This window comes from Prosopis cineraria, unplaced genomic scaffold, assembly GCF_029017545.1.
Source record: "Prosopis cineraria cultivar Desert tree isolate PC_DT_omini unplaced genomic scaffold, ASM2901754v1 PC13, whole genome shotgun sequence".
NCBI classification, from domain to species: domain Eukaryota; kingdom Viridiplantae; phylum Streptophyta; class Magnoliopsida; order Fabales; family Fabaceae; genus Prosopis; species Prosopis cineraria.
This window is the reverse complement of record NW_026555344.1, coordinates 21,334,812-21,352,547: the sequence shown is the minus strand read 5'-3', so window position 1 is coordinate 21,352,547 and position 17,736 is coordinate 21,334,812. Positions and strand designations below refer to the sequence as shown.

General features: G+C 33.4%; 1 protein-coding gene across 1 annotated transcript; it reads left to right on the top strand.

Annotated features, from left to right (window-relative positions):
- Nucleotides 1-11,942: 11,942 nt before the first annotated feature.
- On the top strand, nucleotides 11,943-15,956 carry LOC129289811 (uncharacterized). The gene is made up of 2 exons (XM_054926574.1): nucleotides 11,943-13,339; nucleotides 15,400-15,956. The coding sequence occupies exons 1-2, from the start codon at nucleotides 12,130-12,132 to the stop codon at nucleotides 15,408-15,410; spliced, it is 1,221 nt and encodes a 406-aa protein (XP_054782549.1). The 5' UTR covers nucleotides 11,943-12,129; the 3' UTR covers nucleotides 15,411-15,956.
- The last annotated feature ends 1,780 nt before the right edge of the window (nucleotides 15,957-17,736 follow it).

Below are 17,736 nucleotides of genomic sequence, written 5' to 3'. Positions count from 1 at the left end.
GGAGTTTTTGGTGTAAAAATTCATCCATTAGAAAGCTATATCTTTTTGCTTGAATTTATAACTAGTTTTTGTCAATTTTGGATGAGGGAAGTGTTCTATGCAATATGTGGAAGCCACCAAGGTTCAGAAAGCAATTTCAGAGGATTTCAAAACCAGGAGACAACTTTAGTTTAGCATATCTTTCACTATGTAAGTCCAAATTGCTTGATCTTGGTCTCCATTTTCTCCTCATTGTCTTAGCTATATCTTTTGAGTTTGTCATTTTTCTTAATTTTTTTTATTATTTTGAAAACTTTTTAGAATCTAACAGGGTCATCTAGATGAAATCCTATTTCTCCAAAGCTGTTGACCAAATTTTGAAAAATTATGGGAACTACTAATTAATAATTTTAATCTTGAATTTTTATATCCTTATCCTATATATCTTGGCTATATATAATAAATTTTTAGGGTACTTAGATGTGTGGAGTTTTATCTACAAAAGTCACAAGCTTACAATCTCCAAGAAGCAATCTATAGGGTTTCTAGAATAAGAACAATACTACTACTTGAGCATTTCTAATTTGATTTTTGTGATTTTTGTTTGAGTTTGTTTGTTTGTTTGTTGGATTGATTGTGTTGCATGACTAGAAGAAATTCTTCTTCATTGGTCTCTTTTGATTCAAAAATTGAACACACTCTTAGAAATCTTAGGAGATCACATACTCATCTTGACAATAATATTATAATTGATCCCCTCATGGAGAGAGTTGATATTGATGAGGTGCATGAACTAAATCATCATGAACATGTTGAGAATCATAATCATTAGCATATTATTGATAATGGTGAGGTGAACCATGATCTATTAGGCAAATCACGCAACCACAATAGGATAAAAATCCCTATGGTTTGTATATTACCCCAATGAGTGTGGATTTTGTACTCAAACATTCCTTGCTTAATGCCCTTCCAAAGTTTCATGGCTTGCTAAGTGAAGATTGCCATATGTTTCTACACTCTTTCTTTCTTGTATGCAATAATATGAAGCCACCACACATGAGGGTTGATGATGTCTAAGCTAAAGCTTTTGTCTTCCCTCTCAAAGGCATAGCTAAGGAATGGTACTTCAATTATCCTTTTTACATAAGGGTTCACACTTAGGAAGACATGAGAAGGTTGTTTATTGAAAAATCCTTTCCAAACTCAAAATTTTCTATGCTCAAGAAACAAATCTATAGTGTTCTCGAAGGTGAAGATAAGATATTGTATGAGTATTGGAATAGATGTTAAGGCTTATTGGCTAAATGCTCCCAACATGGGATCACAAGTGAAAACCTAATCCAATACTTCTATAATGGTCTCAACTCAAGGGATAAGGTGAATATAGATGCTGCAAGTGGTGCTAGCTTGATTGATTTGTGTGCCTTAAAAGCATGGGAATTATTAGAAAAAAGGGAAACTAATGGGATTCAATATTCTATAAGGGAAAAGAGGTCTATATGTTCTATGAGCACCATTCTTGATGAAGGTCAATTAGATTATCTTGTATTGAAAATAGGGAAGTTGATTTCCCTCTCTGACCATACTTTGCATGCAACTTTTAAAAATATACCATTTGGCCAGTTTCCTTTGTCACAAGTTATGCAAACTTCTTTTCATTATCAACCCCAAATTCCTTCATCTTTACATAATGTGAATGTTTCTAATGCATTAGTGCCATATTCTAGCACCATTAGTAATTCTCCTATGCACATTGAATTAAATTGTCCTTACCAAGTTCAGCAAGTTAGTGCTATGTATGGGAGGCCACAATTTGGCCAAAGGCAGACTCAAGGACAAGGGACATATTCAAATACATATAACCCCTCATGGAGAGATCATCCTAACTTCTCATATGCAAACAAGGGAGGGGCATTGTAAGAAAAAAAACCTAATGGGAGGCTACGCAAATGCCCAAGGCTGAGGCACATATGCACAAGATGAGCTAAGTTTTAATTTTGGGCAAGAAGGTATTACTTTTGCTCCTCCTCCTTTTCTTTCTAAGCAAATTATTCCCATTGAATCTAGTACCTCTAATGCTAATGATGTTGATGTTTTGAGAAGTCAAATGATTGAAATGAATAAATTATACAAGGGGGTGTTTAGTGAACATAGGAATAAGCCAAACAATTTGGATGGTAACATTATCTCTTTAAATCCTAAATTTGATGTACTTACTTTGTAAATGAATGCCATGGCTAATACTTTTAGTATAGCCCAAGCTAAGGCTCCTACATTGCCTAGCAACACTGTGGCAAATCCCAAGCAACACAAAAAAGGCAACGTGAGTGAAATTACATTAAGAAATGGGAAAGTAGTAGGAGAATCATCAAGTAGTACACAAAACATTATTGAGGCCGAGAGAAATGCGTAAGGAATTGAACAAAATAATAATAGTTCTAACTCTTCTTTTAGTACTAATTGTGTTCCTTTATGTGATGAAAAGGTGGAGGACATAGAAGAAATTATTTATGAAGAACCTCTAACAAAGCCAATAAGGGGAGACCATTTGGCCACTAGGGAGAAGTCAAGTAAAGAAGTTGATTCAAAGAGAGTTAAGGGTAAGAAGGAAAAGGAGAACAAAGATAAGGAAGAAGAGGCCATACCAAGCTAAGAGATAATGAGGAGATTGTTTGTTCCTCAAGCTATGAAATTTCCTCCAAAAGAGAAAGGGATTGACAAAGAGGTATATGAGTTTTTTTAATAACATTCATGTTAATGTCCCTCTTCTTCAGCTTGTTAAGAATGTTCCCAAATATGCCAAGTTTCTTAAAGAATGTTGTACTAACAAAAGAAAATTCACACCTAATGCTATGGTACTTTTTCTTCTTCCATCAATGCCATAATGAAGCCCCAATTTCCTATAAAATGTAAAGATCTGGGGTCATTTACTATTCCTTGTGAAATTGGCAATATAAACTTTTCACATGCATTGATTGATTTAAGAGCTACTATTAATGTGATGCCTGTATCCATTTATGATACACTTGGTTTGAATTGTATGCATGCTATAAATATGATTTGCCAATTAGCTGGTAGACCATTGAGACACCCACATGGCAAAGTAGAAGATGTATTTTTTGGTGTGAGGAATATGCCTTTCCCTGTGGAATTTTATGTACTTGATATATCTAAAAAGAATGTAGGGGAGAATATTTTGATTCTTGGGATGCCCTTTATAAGGATAGCTCGTACTTTAATTTATATGGAATAAGGGAATCTTGCTTTGTGATGTAGTGAGGATTCAGTTACTTTTAACATCTATGAGGCTATGAAGCATCCGTATCAGGATTATTCTCTTTTGGGGGTAAATGCTATTGAGATTTTGTTGATGATATTCTTGATTCATATGCCTTATCTCTTGCCTCACATAATTCTTATCCTCTTACATCTCTTATAGTTCCTTATTCTTGTATTAATATCTACACTTATTTCTCATGTGAAAAATTTGATTCTTTTTCTTTTGATGGTGTTAATATTGATGTTTTGTTTGATTCACTTAGCATTGAGAAAAGTATTTTCTTTTGCTTTGATGTAGGGAATAAAGACATGGCTAACTTTTCTAGTCTATTTTCTCTTGAACTTGATGTGGCTTGCATTCCCAAATTATTAGAGGTTGATTATACATGTTTCAAGCTTATGGTTGTGGCACTTATGCCCTTGATTGAAGACAAGATTGATGAGAAGAATGAGGCCAAAGTGAAGGAAAGTAATCAATCACAAAGCAAAGATGGGATAATAAAGCAAAATGGTGTTGCAAAGTAAGCAAAATTGAAAAAATCATTTGTGCCCCTCCAAAGAAGTATGGTGGCTGAATCATATGGGGGATTGGAACTCACCAAATTAGTGCCATCAAGCTTTGAGCCACCTACCTTGGGGCATAAGCCACTACCAAGCAATGTAAAGTATGCTTATCTTTTTTGAGGATGAGAAACTTCCTATTATCATTTCTAACTCTCTTGCTTTATATAAGGAGCATGTTTTATTGACTATGCTTAGGAGTAATATGCTTGTTAATGGTTGGGCACTTGTTGATATTCTTGGGATTGATCCTATTATTTTTACGCACAAGATTTGTTTGATTGAAAAATTCTTAACCCATTAAACAACCTCAAAGGGGGCTTAACCCTTTCATTTTTGATGTGGTTAAAAAAGAAGTTGTTAAATTTTTTGAATGCTAGAATTATATATCCTATTGCTAATAGTGAGTAGGTTTCATAAACTCAGGTTGTTCCTTAAAAGGGGTTATCATTATGGTTAAAAATTAAACAGGTGAGCTAGTTCCTATAAGGGTACAAAATTCATAGAGGGTATCCATAGGCTATAGGAGGCTAAATGATGTGACTAGGAAGGATCATTTCCCATTCCTTTTATTGATCAAATAATTGAAAGATTTGCTTGCAAAACATATTATTGCCTTCTTGATGGTTTTAGTGGTTACTTCTAAATTCCTATAGCCCCACATGACCAAGATAAGACTACTTTTACTTATCCTTTTAGCACATTTATATATAAGAGAACGCCCTTTGGTTAGTGCAATGCTCCTGCTACTTTTCAAAGGTACAATTTTTTGTAACTTTATTGAGGACTGTATGGAAGTATTCATGGATGATTTCATTGTTTATACTGACTCTTTTGATTATTACTTGTCTTCTTTAGATAAAGTTTTTAAAAGATGCATTGAGAATGACCTTTTTTTGAATTTTGAAAAATGCCATTTTATGGTTGACAATGGTATTGTTTTGGGTCACTTGATCTCATTCGAGGGCATTAAAGTAGACAAAGCAAAAGTTGATGTCATTGCACCTTTACCTTGCCCCACTTATGTCAAATATTTATGGTCTCTCCTTGGTCATGTGAGCTTTTATAGGAGATTCATTAAGGAGTTTAGTGAGATTTCTCTTCCCATGTCTAAATTTTTACAAAAAGATGTTCCATTTGTTTTTTGTGAAAAGTAAAATATTTGCCACTCTTAAGAGAAAGCTTATTTCTCCCCTTATTCTTAAAGCTCCTAATTGGGATTTGGAATTTGAATTATCTTTCATGCATCTAATTTTTTTGTGGGAGCCATGTTAGGTTAAAAATGTGATAAAATGTCTTACGTTATAGCCTATGCTTCTTGAGCATTAGATGTAACACTAGTTAATTACGCCACTACTGAGAAAGAATTGTTTGCCATTACTTTTGCTTTGGATAAGTTTTAGTCTTATTTGTTGAAATATACAGTAACTATATATACAGACCATGTTGTTAGGAAGTATTTGTTCAAAAAGATAGATTCTAAACCTTAATTAATAAGGTGGGTGATATTGATTAAAAAATTTGATTTGGAGATCAAGGTAACCTCTAAACCTTTTATTGAATGTGATTCATTCCCTGATAAGATCCTTGCTACTGTCTCTACTATTATGACATGGTTTGCTCATATTGCTAATGTTATTAAAGGTGGTACTCTTTCACCTAGCTTGTCTCAATTTCATAAATAAAAGATCAAAAGAGAATATAGGTATTTCATTTGGGATCCATCATACATGTAGTACTTGTCCTATGATAGTGTGATTAAGAGACGTGTAAATGATAATCCATACTTGTATTCTATCACAAGGGTGTATGGGGGCCATTTTAGTGCTAACAAGACTTCTAGGAAGGTTTTGGAGTGTGGTTTTTATTGGCCCACTTTGTTTAAAGATGTATATACCTATTACAAGTCTTACTTGAGATGCCTCAAAATCCTACATTGTTTTTAAGGTCTTTAATGTATAGGGCATTGATTTTATGGGACCTTTACTTAAACTCTTTTGGCTTTGAGTACATGCGTGGATTATGTATCAAAGTGGATTGAGGCCATTGCTACTAGAACGTGTGATTCCAAAGCGGTTATTAAGTTTCAAAAATCTAACATCTTTTACAGGTTTATAGTGCCTAAAGTTTTGATACGTGACCAAGGGTCCCACTTTTGCAATAAGTGGATGGATGCATTGTTGAAGAAGCATGGGGTTCATCATAAGGTTGCTATATCTTACTATCCCCAAGCAAAAGGACAAGCCAAGGTCTCAAATTGGGAGATCAAGAACATTTTGGCTGAGGTTGTTCAAGCTAATAGAAAGGATTGGTCTATTCACATTGATGATGCATTGTGGGATATAAGATTGCTTTTAAGACCCTAATAGGAATGTCTCATTTTAGATTGGTCTATGGCAAGGATTATCATCTTTCAGTAGTGATTGAACACAAGGCATATTGGGCAATCAAGAAGGTGAATCTTGACAAGATGGTCTTGAGGAAAGAATTTTATAAGGGTGACTAAGTCCTTATTTACCATACAAGATACATTCATAAGGTTGCAATTGTGAAATTCAAGTAGAAGGATTCTTTCCTTTCACCAAAGTGTTTCCATATGGTGTTCCACAACTTTTGAATGAAGCCATGGTTTTAAAACTCCAAATCCATCACCACTTGTACAAGCTTTTTAAGAAGGCCAAAGCCATACTTCCATTGGAGCCTTTACATCACAACTATGATCCTTCACGACTAGGTTTCTTCTCTCCTTGACTTATGCTTTACTTTCCTCTTATTTGATCATTTGACATGATTATTGAGTAAGGTGTAAGTATGGGGGGACTATCCTAGTAGAAAGAGTAGTTATTTTAAATTGTTTGGCTGTTTAAATAGTTTGTTTGATGTTGTTTGCTTTAAAAAAAATCTGCACCTTGAACTTGTTATCATACATTCATTGTTGATATTCATTTATCACATCTTTTGTCTAGGCATGCATTAGGGACAAGACATGGTTCAATGTGGGGGAAAGGAGAAAAAACTAAGTTGTTTCTTGAAAAAAGAAAAAAAAATTATTGTTGTTTTGTTGTTTAGAGTTGCTTTGATGATTGACTTTTTGGATTTGAATCTTGATTCTTGATTTGTGATTGCCTATAGAGATTAAATAGGTGAGAAGTGAACATTCTTTTACCTTGAGGTAATGGATTAGAGTGGTACTTAACCTTGTTGAAAGAAGCCTTAACATCTCTTGTGTGTGATGTGTCCTTTTAGTTATTCATTCCTCTAGAACTTGTTGCACTTCTTATTTGAAGCCACATTTTAAGCACTTCTTGAGTGGAAGATGATAGATGACATTCATTTCATAAAGCTAGAGCTAAGTGGCCAACCCTTTATCAATTTAGCCTTTGTTAGCCAATTTGAGCCTCTTGTAAAAAATTTTCAAAAATATTCAACCTATTTTCCCATGGAATGCATGTTTCATTCATATGTTATTTTTAATGTGCTCTCCACTTACATCATTCATTCTTCCATCATTTTATCCATTTATTCATAAAACTATTTCATATTTGAAAGGATGAGGGTTTTACAAGAAAATTAGAGCAACCCAATTAAGAAAAACAAGAGGAAGAAGAAGAAAAAGAAAAAAAAGAGAGAGGCAAAAAAGTTGGCAGAAAAGAAAAAAAATCAAAGAAGAAAAGAAGTGAAAAAAAGGAAATAGAAGGTTGTGGTATAGTTACCCTTTTGTTCTTTTGTCTCTTATTTAGTAAACCTATTCATTATTTCCATGCTCATATCCATTTCCATAAGAGTTTCACTTAATTGAACTTTGACATGTTTTTCATATTAGAGTAACATATTCATTGACCATGGCATGATTCGACCAAACCATAGTTTCTCACATGCATTTCTAACCTATCCTTTCATTTACCATATTACAACCTAATAAAGACCTCTTGATTCTTGAATTCAAGTACTATATTAGTGGTGGAGATGTAGAGTGTATGCAATCTTATGGTAAGGTGATGACTAAGAGAACTTGAGTGAGATTATATACCCTAAACACGAAGTGACTGGAGTGTAAATACTCATTCTTTAAGAGGCTTACTCAATGAACTTGATTCTTAGTAAGGGTTTGTTTGTGAAATTCATAATTCTTTCTTTATGGAAATTTAATGGATTGAGGATGTATAACCTTCCCCAATGCCCACCTAATATTAGGAGAGGTTAACATAGTCAACCATATTCACATACCAAACTAAAATCAGTAAATTACTTATAAAGGGCTTAGGTCTTAAGACTTCATTGATAAAAATCATTTGAAACCAAATACATAATAATAAACATTACATAGTGGAAGACATATACATGCATTCATCACTCTCAATTCATGACTAGAAATCAAAGAAAACAGGTTCAAAAAAAGGGTAGTGTGCCATGACATGTGGCACAAAATTATAGGCTCTCATTCTGTGCCATGCGTATGACAATTCGCTAAGGTGAAATTTTAGTATGTGTCGTTTCCTCATATGACCTCCAATTAATGTGATTCAAGCACCCATATAAAGCTTATTTCATAAGCTAACTAATGAGACAAGCTTAGATATGATTTAATGGTCTAATCTAGATTTGGACTCCCGAGTGCAAAAAGTCACTTTTTCTAAAAATTTCAAGCACCAAAGTGATTAAATCACACACTTTGTCTCATTAAGTCGTTTTGGGCCTAGAACCAAGTCCAAAACGATCATTCACACCTGATTGACTCACATTCACAACATATATGCACATAAATCAAAATTTTGTCACCAAATCACCCATTTTATAGCAATAAGGCCTTTCTCACCAATTTTCACAAAGATATTCACTTGGCTATTTTTAAATCACAATACACATTTATATACACATAACATAATGTTAGCCCATAACCGTAATTCATCACTTTTCCACACAGTAGGGTTAAGCTTCACAAAATCACTACAAACCTTAGTTTAAAATATGCATATGACATTGATAGAACACATTTTTTACCCACTTTTATTTGTCAATTAGGACCATTTTATTAATGATTTATCACCTTCAAGTGCACACATTGCATTAGATTTGGAACTTTGCCTAAGTTTCTAGGTTCAGTGCATTAAGGGCATTTTGGTCCAAAAAATGAACTTTTGAGAAAATGTACAAGAAAAATTGACAAAGTGCATTTTATGTCCAGTTGATGAATGGTGAAATTATATTTTTAAAATTCATTTTAGTTTGGGAGTAATTAAATAAAAAAGTCAACACTTTCTTAAGTGTCTTAGTTTGTCCTAGTTTTTGGTTTGCCTTTGTGTGGAAATTTTTATATAATTTTGTGCAGCCTGAAACTTGGTTAATTTAATAAATTCTTCCTTCTAATTATGAATTTAATTCTGGACATGAATTAGATTTTATTATATCATATGCTATTTAATTGAATTATGTGATTTATGTGACATAGGTGGCATGTGACTTGTGCATCAATTGGGCAATTGAGGTCAACACTCCTTGAGGTCAATGGCTGATGGTTTGCACGTGAATTATGATTATTTTGAGGAGTTAAATCAGCTAAAATGATGTGGATGACACATGAAAAATTAGGCACACATTGGAATCATCTACAAACCAATAGGAAGTTGCCACCTTGCAAGTGTGACAAGGCTCCCATTTACATTTTAATTTCTTTTTCCTTATTTTAATTAAGCTTCAGCTGATGGGAGACACTAAGGAGCACGCCATTTTAAGCCCAAATGGGATCCAACACATATCTCATTCATCTTCCACATTCTCTCTCTCTTGTTCATAGTGTTCTTCATTTTCTCTCCTTTGTTCTTCATTTTCCAGCACCCTAACCTCCATTTTCAGCCACCAAACCTCCACAAAACTCATACCATTCTTCTCCTCTCTTCATTTTCGTTCCATCCCTTCCATTTTCACAAGGATTGAAGCTCATTTTCATTATTCAAGAGCTATGGAGTTTGGCCTTCACAAGCAATCACTAGGGTTCTTGAAGATGAAGATTGAATAAGTTTCTTTGTGGAATCCTAGAGAGATGAAGATGGAGGATGAGTCTTGAGCTTCAAATTGGCTAAGTTCTTTTGTTTCCTATCCTCTTCTCTTTTTACTAGATGGTTAGATTCTTAATCTAGGGTTTAATCATCTTAGCTTATAAATTCTAATTTGAATTTGATGTTGATGTAAAGAGAGAGGATTGTTTCATTTATTTCTCCTTGGACAGCCATGACTGAATTTTGCCACTCTTTGTTTGGCACATAATCTTGTGTTTTTCAATTAGTGAATTTCTTGTGTTAATATTGCATAATCTTGTGGTGTTAATGCTTGTGTTGTTGAGTAGCTTGACATAATCTTGTGGTTGCTCAATTTATGTGTTTGACCATGGCTGTTGAGAGAAGATTTTGAGTGAATCACTTGGCTAATGTCTTCACCAATTGGTTAATTGAACTAGGGACTTTAATCTAAGACCTAGGGAGGTTAGCTAATTAGGTTAATTGGCTTAGGATAATTTTCTTAAGTCATGACAGCTTTAGTCAAGAGGAAAGGGAAGCTAAACTTAGCCTAATCATGAGAAGATAATGAGTCCAAAATCAACTAATCTCTAGGGTTCCATTATTGTGAAAAGGGAAGTTCATTTCACTCACTTTCACTAGCATTTTAATTACTTGCATATTAGGTAATTAGCTAGGCAACTAAATTCCTACAAACTTTGGTTGATTTATTTCACTAGATAACTTTCAATTAGACTTAAAACCATTCCTTGGGAGATGACTAGGGTTGGCCCTATATTGCATTAGGGTTAGCTTTAGTGTAATTTTGAGGATAAGCGACTAATTTCCTATCAAAATTTTGGCGCCGTTGCCGGGGAATGGTTTAAGTTTAATTCTAAGGTTGTTTAGTACTTAATTTACATTTTTAGTGTTCCTAGAAAAGTTTTTGAAAAATTATAAAAATTTGTGTTTTGTATTTTGTTTAGTGTCTTTTGTGTGTTTTGAGTGTTTTTGTTCTATTTTAGAAAAAAAAAAAAAAAAAAAATTAATGCAATTTTCGTTGGTTTGGTGTAGAGTTGATGATACTCTGTTTCTAGTGTCTCTGCTTGAAATTGAAAAATTAACTGGGAACGAATCAGAGGAAATTTAAACTTCAAATTTATTTTATTGAAATATCTATATCTTAGCTTCATTTTAAAAATTTTTTGGTCAATTTTGGACGTGGGATGTGTCCTTTGAAAATTTTACAATTTAACAAGGTCCAAAGAGCCTTTACAGAGGACTCCTAAAACCCTGTTTCAACTTTGAGTTTTCATATCTCCCTCTTTGTGCGTTCAAATTGATTGATTCAAGTTTCATTTTTCTTATCACTGTCTTATCTTTGTTTCTTGTGTTTAGGATTTTCTTCAATTTTTCCATTTTCCTATTTGAAAGTTTGTTAGAAGCTCTGAAGGTCTTCTGGACGACATCCTGTTTCTCCAGACCTGTGGACCAATTTCTGAAAAATTCTGGGAACGATTGGGAGGGATTTGTAATCTGAAATTTTTATATAATTTTTCTGAATATCTCTTGTGTCTCTCATTAAAGTTTCAGGCAAATTTCTCATATGGATTGGCTGCTAAAAAATCCACAAGTTCACTATCTCCAGAAAGCCTACTGTGCAAATTCCAGAATTGTCAAAGCTTCTTGATTGAGCATTTCTAACTCTCTTTCTACTTGTTTGGTGTTGTTTTTGATTTTTTTTTCATTTTTATTGTTTTTAATTCTAATAGAAAAAAGAAAAAAAATTTCTCTTGATTTTTTTTTTGCTTGCATTTCACTCATACACTTGCAAAGGACATATCATTTGAGCTTCCTTGGTCTTTCCATCATTTTGAGCTTGAATTTGAATCATTGCTTGTGGATATAAATTTCATTGCATTTTATGGCTTGGTTTCATGATCATGATTCATTCCATCATTCATTTGACATCCATTCCCATCCATTTCCAGCGCTTAACATTGACCATACATCCCATTTCCATAATCAATTTCAACAATATAACTTTGATTATCCACCCCCATATCATGATCATTTCCATCCAAGTCACAATTATAATTTTCCAATTCCATGAGTTTTTGAATCCAATCTAAGCACTCATGTTGAGCGTACACCATCCATTGACATTGAGCATCTAGAAAAATTATATGCACAAAGGGGTAAATTTTATTGTGTGCATTGTGAGGCTATCTCCCACTTCTATTATGATTGTCCTATTCTAAAAGGATATTGTGAACCACATGGAGTAGCCCAAGCCTCACAAGAGAGAAATTACATGTTTCAAGTTGAAGACACACAAAAAGTTGCTCATGAAGCTATTGAGAATATAAATACACCTCAAGCCACTCAATCTCCAAAAGAGAAGGAGTCAATCCAACCCTTACTTCAAGAGGTAATTTCTCCTATTCCTATTGAGGTTGATTCTTCTTCACATTTGACTTTATCTAATGATGAGCATAATGATTTAAATGATGATGACGTAGATGAAGAAATTATAGTTGAATCACCTTGGATGTTTGAGCATGAATCATATTGTGAAAAAGTATACCCTTGGGAGAAAAACACTTTGAGTTCACATGATAATTCTCTTGATTTAAATTCAAATATCATTGAAAGTGTTGACTCTTCACTTAGCTTGAATAAAGAAAATGAAATGGATGTTGATGGTGGCGATGATGTATCTTGTATGCTTGAAATTCCAATTCCTTCTTGTGATATTGTTAATAGTGCACATGCACTTGTTTCTTCTAACCATGATGTGCTTGAGAAAGGTTGTTTACCTTCTTTTGTAGGTGAACAAGGCAATGTAGCCAAACCATCTCTTGATTTCAAGGAGGAACTTGCTCAACTTGAAGAGGCTGTGGCTCCTACTAAGGATTTGAACAAGGAATTGAAAATAACTCAAGATGACAAGGAGGTTGAAAATCAAGGAATTGATTTTACAAAGCCAAATAGTAATGAGAATAATATTGATTTAATGCTTGATGATTTTGATGATGAGTTGGCTTTGTTTCATAGTACTTGTTCTAATTTCCTATTCACTTGTGATTGTTCACATGATTCTCCATGCCCTATTTGTTTAGAAATTAATTCATTTGTGCTTGAAAATAGTAGCAATCATTTACTTGATAAAATAATTGATGATACATGTTTGAGTGAAATTAATCATGAGTGCACTTCTTTGGAACCCAATATGCTTGAGGAAGGGTTCTTTGTTGATTTTATAGGTCTAAATGATGATATGGCCAAGAACCCCCATGTACTTAGAGGATTTATCATTGCAATGGAAGAGACCTTGGCTAATCATGAAGATGATCAACCACATGAAGTTATGAAAGATTCTACACCATACATCTTGGAGCCATTACAAATTGATCTTGAGCCTCCACCTAAGATGCTTGGAATGAAGATGATAATGAGTAGCTTCATGCTACTCCTCAAAGATGAAAATTTCAACTTCAAGAGCTTGTGGAGATTTAAACTAGGTTGTATCTTCTTCACCCTTGCTTTTTACTTTACTTTGCTTTATGCTTTGATTTGTTGATTGAGTAAATTGCAAGTGTGGGGGAGATGAACCTAGTAGGAAAATTAGAGTTTATTTGCTTTATTTGACTTCTTTGTTTTGTGTTTTAGTTTGAAAAAAAAAAATTTCTGGACCACACTTTTGTTATGCATTCATTATTGATCTCACCTTATTTTATCACTAGTCTATACATACATTGAGGACAATGCATGATTTAAGTGTGGGGGAGAGAAATAAACATTTTGTTTTGTTTGTTTGGTTTTGCAAAAAAAATTAAAAAAAATAAAAAATTGCTTTGTTTTGTTTTGTTTGAGGTTACTTAATTACCTAGCTCTTAATGGATATTTTGATTCTTGAGATGTGGTAATTTTTAGGATTGAATAGGTGTGAAGTGAATATTCTTTTACCTTGAATTAATGGATTAGAGTGGCATATTACCCTTTCATGGAAGAGGCTAAACACTCATGTGTGATTAATTCCTTAGTGATGTTACCCTCTAGAATTTGTTTCACTTCTTAATTAAGACCACATATCTCGCACTTGTTTGATAGGAGATGAGAGATGGCATTCATAAAAAATAGCCAAAAGCCAAATAGCCAACCTATTATCATTTATATCCTTTGTTAGCCACTTTGAGCCTTTGGTTTGATTCTTAAAAAAATATAATATATATATATTCACCCTATTTTCCCCAAGGAATGCATGTTACACTTTTATATGTCTTTTTAATATTCATTGCATGTCCTAGATCAAATGAGTGGATGCCAATTATTATTTTTCTATCCATTACTCTTTATCCTTTATTGCTACACCATTACATCATTACTTCCATTGTTTTCAAAGAGTTAGGGGCAACCAAAAAAAAAACAAAGAAAGATTTGGAAAAAAAAATATAGTCAAAAAGAAAAGAAATAAAGTTGCTAGAAAAAGAAACAAAAAGAAGAAGAGATAAAAGAAAGAAAGAAAGAAAAAAAAAGTTGCCTAGCTCATCCATTCCATTTGTTTTATTATTTCTTATCATTTTTTCCATCCTCATTGTGTTAAGGTGTTCACTCAATTGAGTTAGGTTATGCTTTGCATATTAAGGGGATATATCTTGATTTAGCATTATTTTGATGCTAACCCTATTTTTTTATATACATGCATTTCTTAGACATCCTTTCATTACCTATATCACAACCTAATAAAGTCCACTTGATTCTTGATTGCAAGTGCTATTTAGTGATGGAGATGTAGAAGGGTTACAAATTTATAGTAGGGTTTATCCTAAGAAATTTTGAGTGAAATTTAATACCTTATACACTTTAGTGATGAGAGCAAACACTTAACCTAGAGAGGCTTACTCTTTGACATTGATTCTTGGTAAGGGTTTGTTTGTGATGTGCATAATTCTTTCCTAATTATTGCCACATTGATTGATAATTTGTAGAAGTTCATGAGCTAGTATTTTAGTGACTTCAAACAATGTTTTTCTCTTATTTCTTTGTCTTATAGTTTCTTTTGGGACCTTTTACACTTGATTTTGCCCGGAGTGCAAAAGTAAGTGTGGGGGAATTGATAGAACACATTTGTTACCCACTTTTATTTGTCAATTAGGACCATTTTATTAATGATTTATCACCTTCAAGTGCACACATTGCATTAGATTTGGAACTTTGCCTAAGTTTCTAGGTTCAGTGCACTAGGGGCATTTTGGTCCAAAAAATGAACTTTTGAGAAAATGTACAAGAAAAATTGACAAAGTGCATTTTATGTCCAGTTGATGAATGGTGAAATTATATTTTTAAAATTCATTTTAGTTTGGGAGTAATTAAATAAAAAAGTCAACACTTTCTTAAGTGTCTTAGTTTGTCCTAGTTTTTGGTTTGCCTTTGTGGAAAATTTTTATATAATTTTGTGCAGCCTGAAACTTGGTTAATTTAATAAATTCTCCCTTCTAATTATGAATTTAATTCTGGACATGAATTAGATTTTATTATATCATATGCTATTTAATTGAATTATGTGATTTATGTGACATAGGTGGCATGTGACTTGTGCATCAATTGGGCAATTGAGGTCAACACTCCTTGAGGTCAATGGCTGATGGTTTGCACGTGAATTATGATTATTTTGAGGGGTTAAATCAGCTAAAATGATGTGGATGACACATGGGAAATTAGGCACACATTGGAATCATCTACAAACCAATAGGAAGTTGCCACCTTGCAAGTGTGACAAGGCTCCCATTTACATTTTAATTTCTTTTTCCTTATTTTAATTAAGCTTCAGCTGATGGGAGACACCAAGGAGCACGCCATTTTAAGCCCCAAATGGGATCCAACACATATCTCATTCATCTTCCACATTCTCTCTCTCTTGTTCATAGTGTTCTTCATTTTCTCTCTTTTGTTCTTCATTTTCCAGCACCCTAACCTCCATTTTCAGCCACCAAACCTCCACAAAACTCATACCATTCTTCTCCTCTCTTCATTTTCGTTCCATCCCTTCCATTTTCACAAGGATTGAAGCTCATTTCCATCATTCAAGAGCTATGGAGTTTGGCCTTCACAAGCAATCACTAGGGTTCTTGAAGATGAAGATTGGCTAAGTTTTTTGTGGAATCCTAGAGAGATGAAGATGGAGGATGAGTCTTGAGCTTCAAATTGGCTAAGTTCTTTTGTTTCCTATCCTCTTCTCTTTTTACTAGATGGTTAGATTCCTTAATCTAGGGTTTAATCATCTTAGCTTATAAATTCTAATTTGAATTTGATGTTGATGTAAAGAGAGAGGATTGTTTCATTTAATTTCTTCCTTGGACAGCCATGACTGAATTTTGCCACTCTTTGTTTGGCACATAATCTTGTGTTTTTCAATTAGTGAATTTCTTGTGTTAATATTGCATAATCTTGTGGTGTTAATGCTTGTGTTGTTGAGTAGCTTGACATAATCTTGTGGTTGCTCAATTTATGTGTTTGACCATGGCTGTTGAGAGAGGATTTTGAGTGAATCACTTGGCTAATGTCTTCACCAATTGGTTAATTGAACTAGGGACTTTAATCTAAGACCTAGGGAGGTTAGCTAATTAGGTTAATTGGCTTAGGATAATTTTCTTAAGTCATGACAGCTTTAGTCAAGAGGAAAGGGAAGCTAAACTTAGCCTAATCATGAGAAGATAATGAGTCCAAAATCAACTAATCTCTAGGGTTCCATTATTGTGAAAAGGGAAGTTCATTTCACTCACTTTCACTAGCATTTTAATTACTTGCATATTAGGTAATTAGCTAGGCAACTAAATTCCTACAAACTTTGGTTGATTTATTTCACTAGATAACTTTCAATTAGACTTAAAACCATTCCTTGGGAGATGACCTAGGGTTGGCCCTATATTGCATTAGGGTTAGCTTTAGTGTAATTTTGAGGATAAGCGACTAATTTCCTATCAGACATCCTACGGTAACTTAAGTCATTAACAAGTATACAAGGGTTAAATTCGCTATACAAGCTTTAAAATCACATGGTAATAGCACAATTATGCCAGTCTCTTGTCTTTTCCTTTCCTTGCCTTACTACTATGACTTGTAAAAATGTAACTATGGGGTGAGATAATAGTTTCAATAACAAAATAACTCACTACTACTATCACAGGTAACTATAAGCAAGTACTATACATATATACAATCGAATATAGTATTTAACATAGTTTCACATTATAAAAACATTTTCATAGAAAATCATCACTACTAATAACATGACCACTATCATCTAAACCTCCAAATCACCCCAATCGAAACCATAGGCTCTTAATAGGCTAATACACACTTATTGACTTAAGCGCACCTTTAATAGTAGAATCACTCAATCAAAGGTATTTTGTCCTACTTTTGGTCTTTGGTTTCCCCCTATCACTTACTAATTAGGGTGTCATTACTTCAACACTACATCACACAGATGCTAAGAAGCTCAAATAGTAACAATTAATAATCACATATAAAAAGTTATTCAGTTACCTTAATCCTTCTATCACTAGAAAAGTTACCTGTGGATTTCACAACCACTAATGCTTCTCTCCAAGCTTCCTTTCTCAATTTACACACATATAACACCAATCTACATACAATTGACACTATTAATTAATTAATCAAATTAACCAAAAGTATTTAATTATTACTTTAAATCACATCTAGCTACTCATTTACTTCCACTTAGTTGAGTTAGGTCCATCACCACTCATTCACTACTATCACTTTTACCAATCTCAATCCACTTCTACTCACTTTTTACTCTTTTTTACCATTAATTTAGGGCTTATTTAAGTGTACAGCTTCAAAGCTTTATCATTTAACTCAAAGCTAATCACAAAACCTTAATTTAACTCCC

Coding starts and splice junctions, on each gene's coding strand:
- LOC129289811 (XM_054926574.1), top strand. CDS start 12,130: ATGTTTCAAGTTGAAGACACACAAAAAGTTGCTCATGAAGCTATTGAG.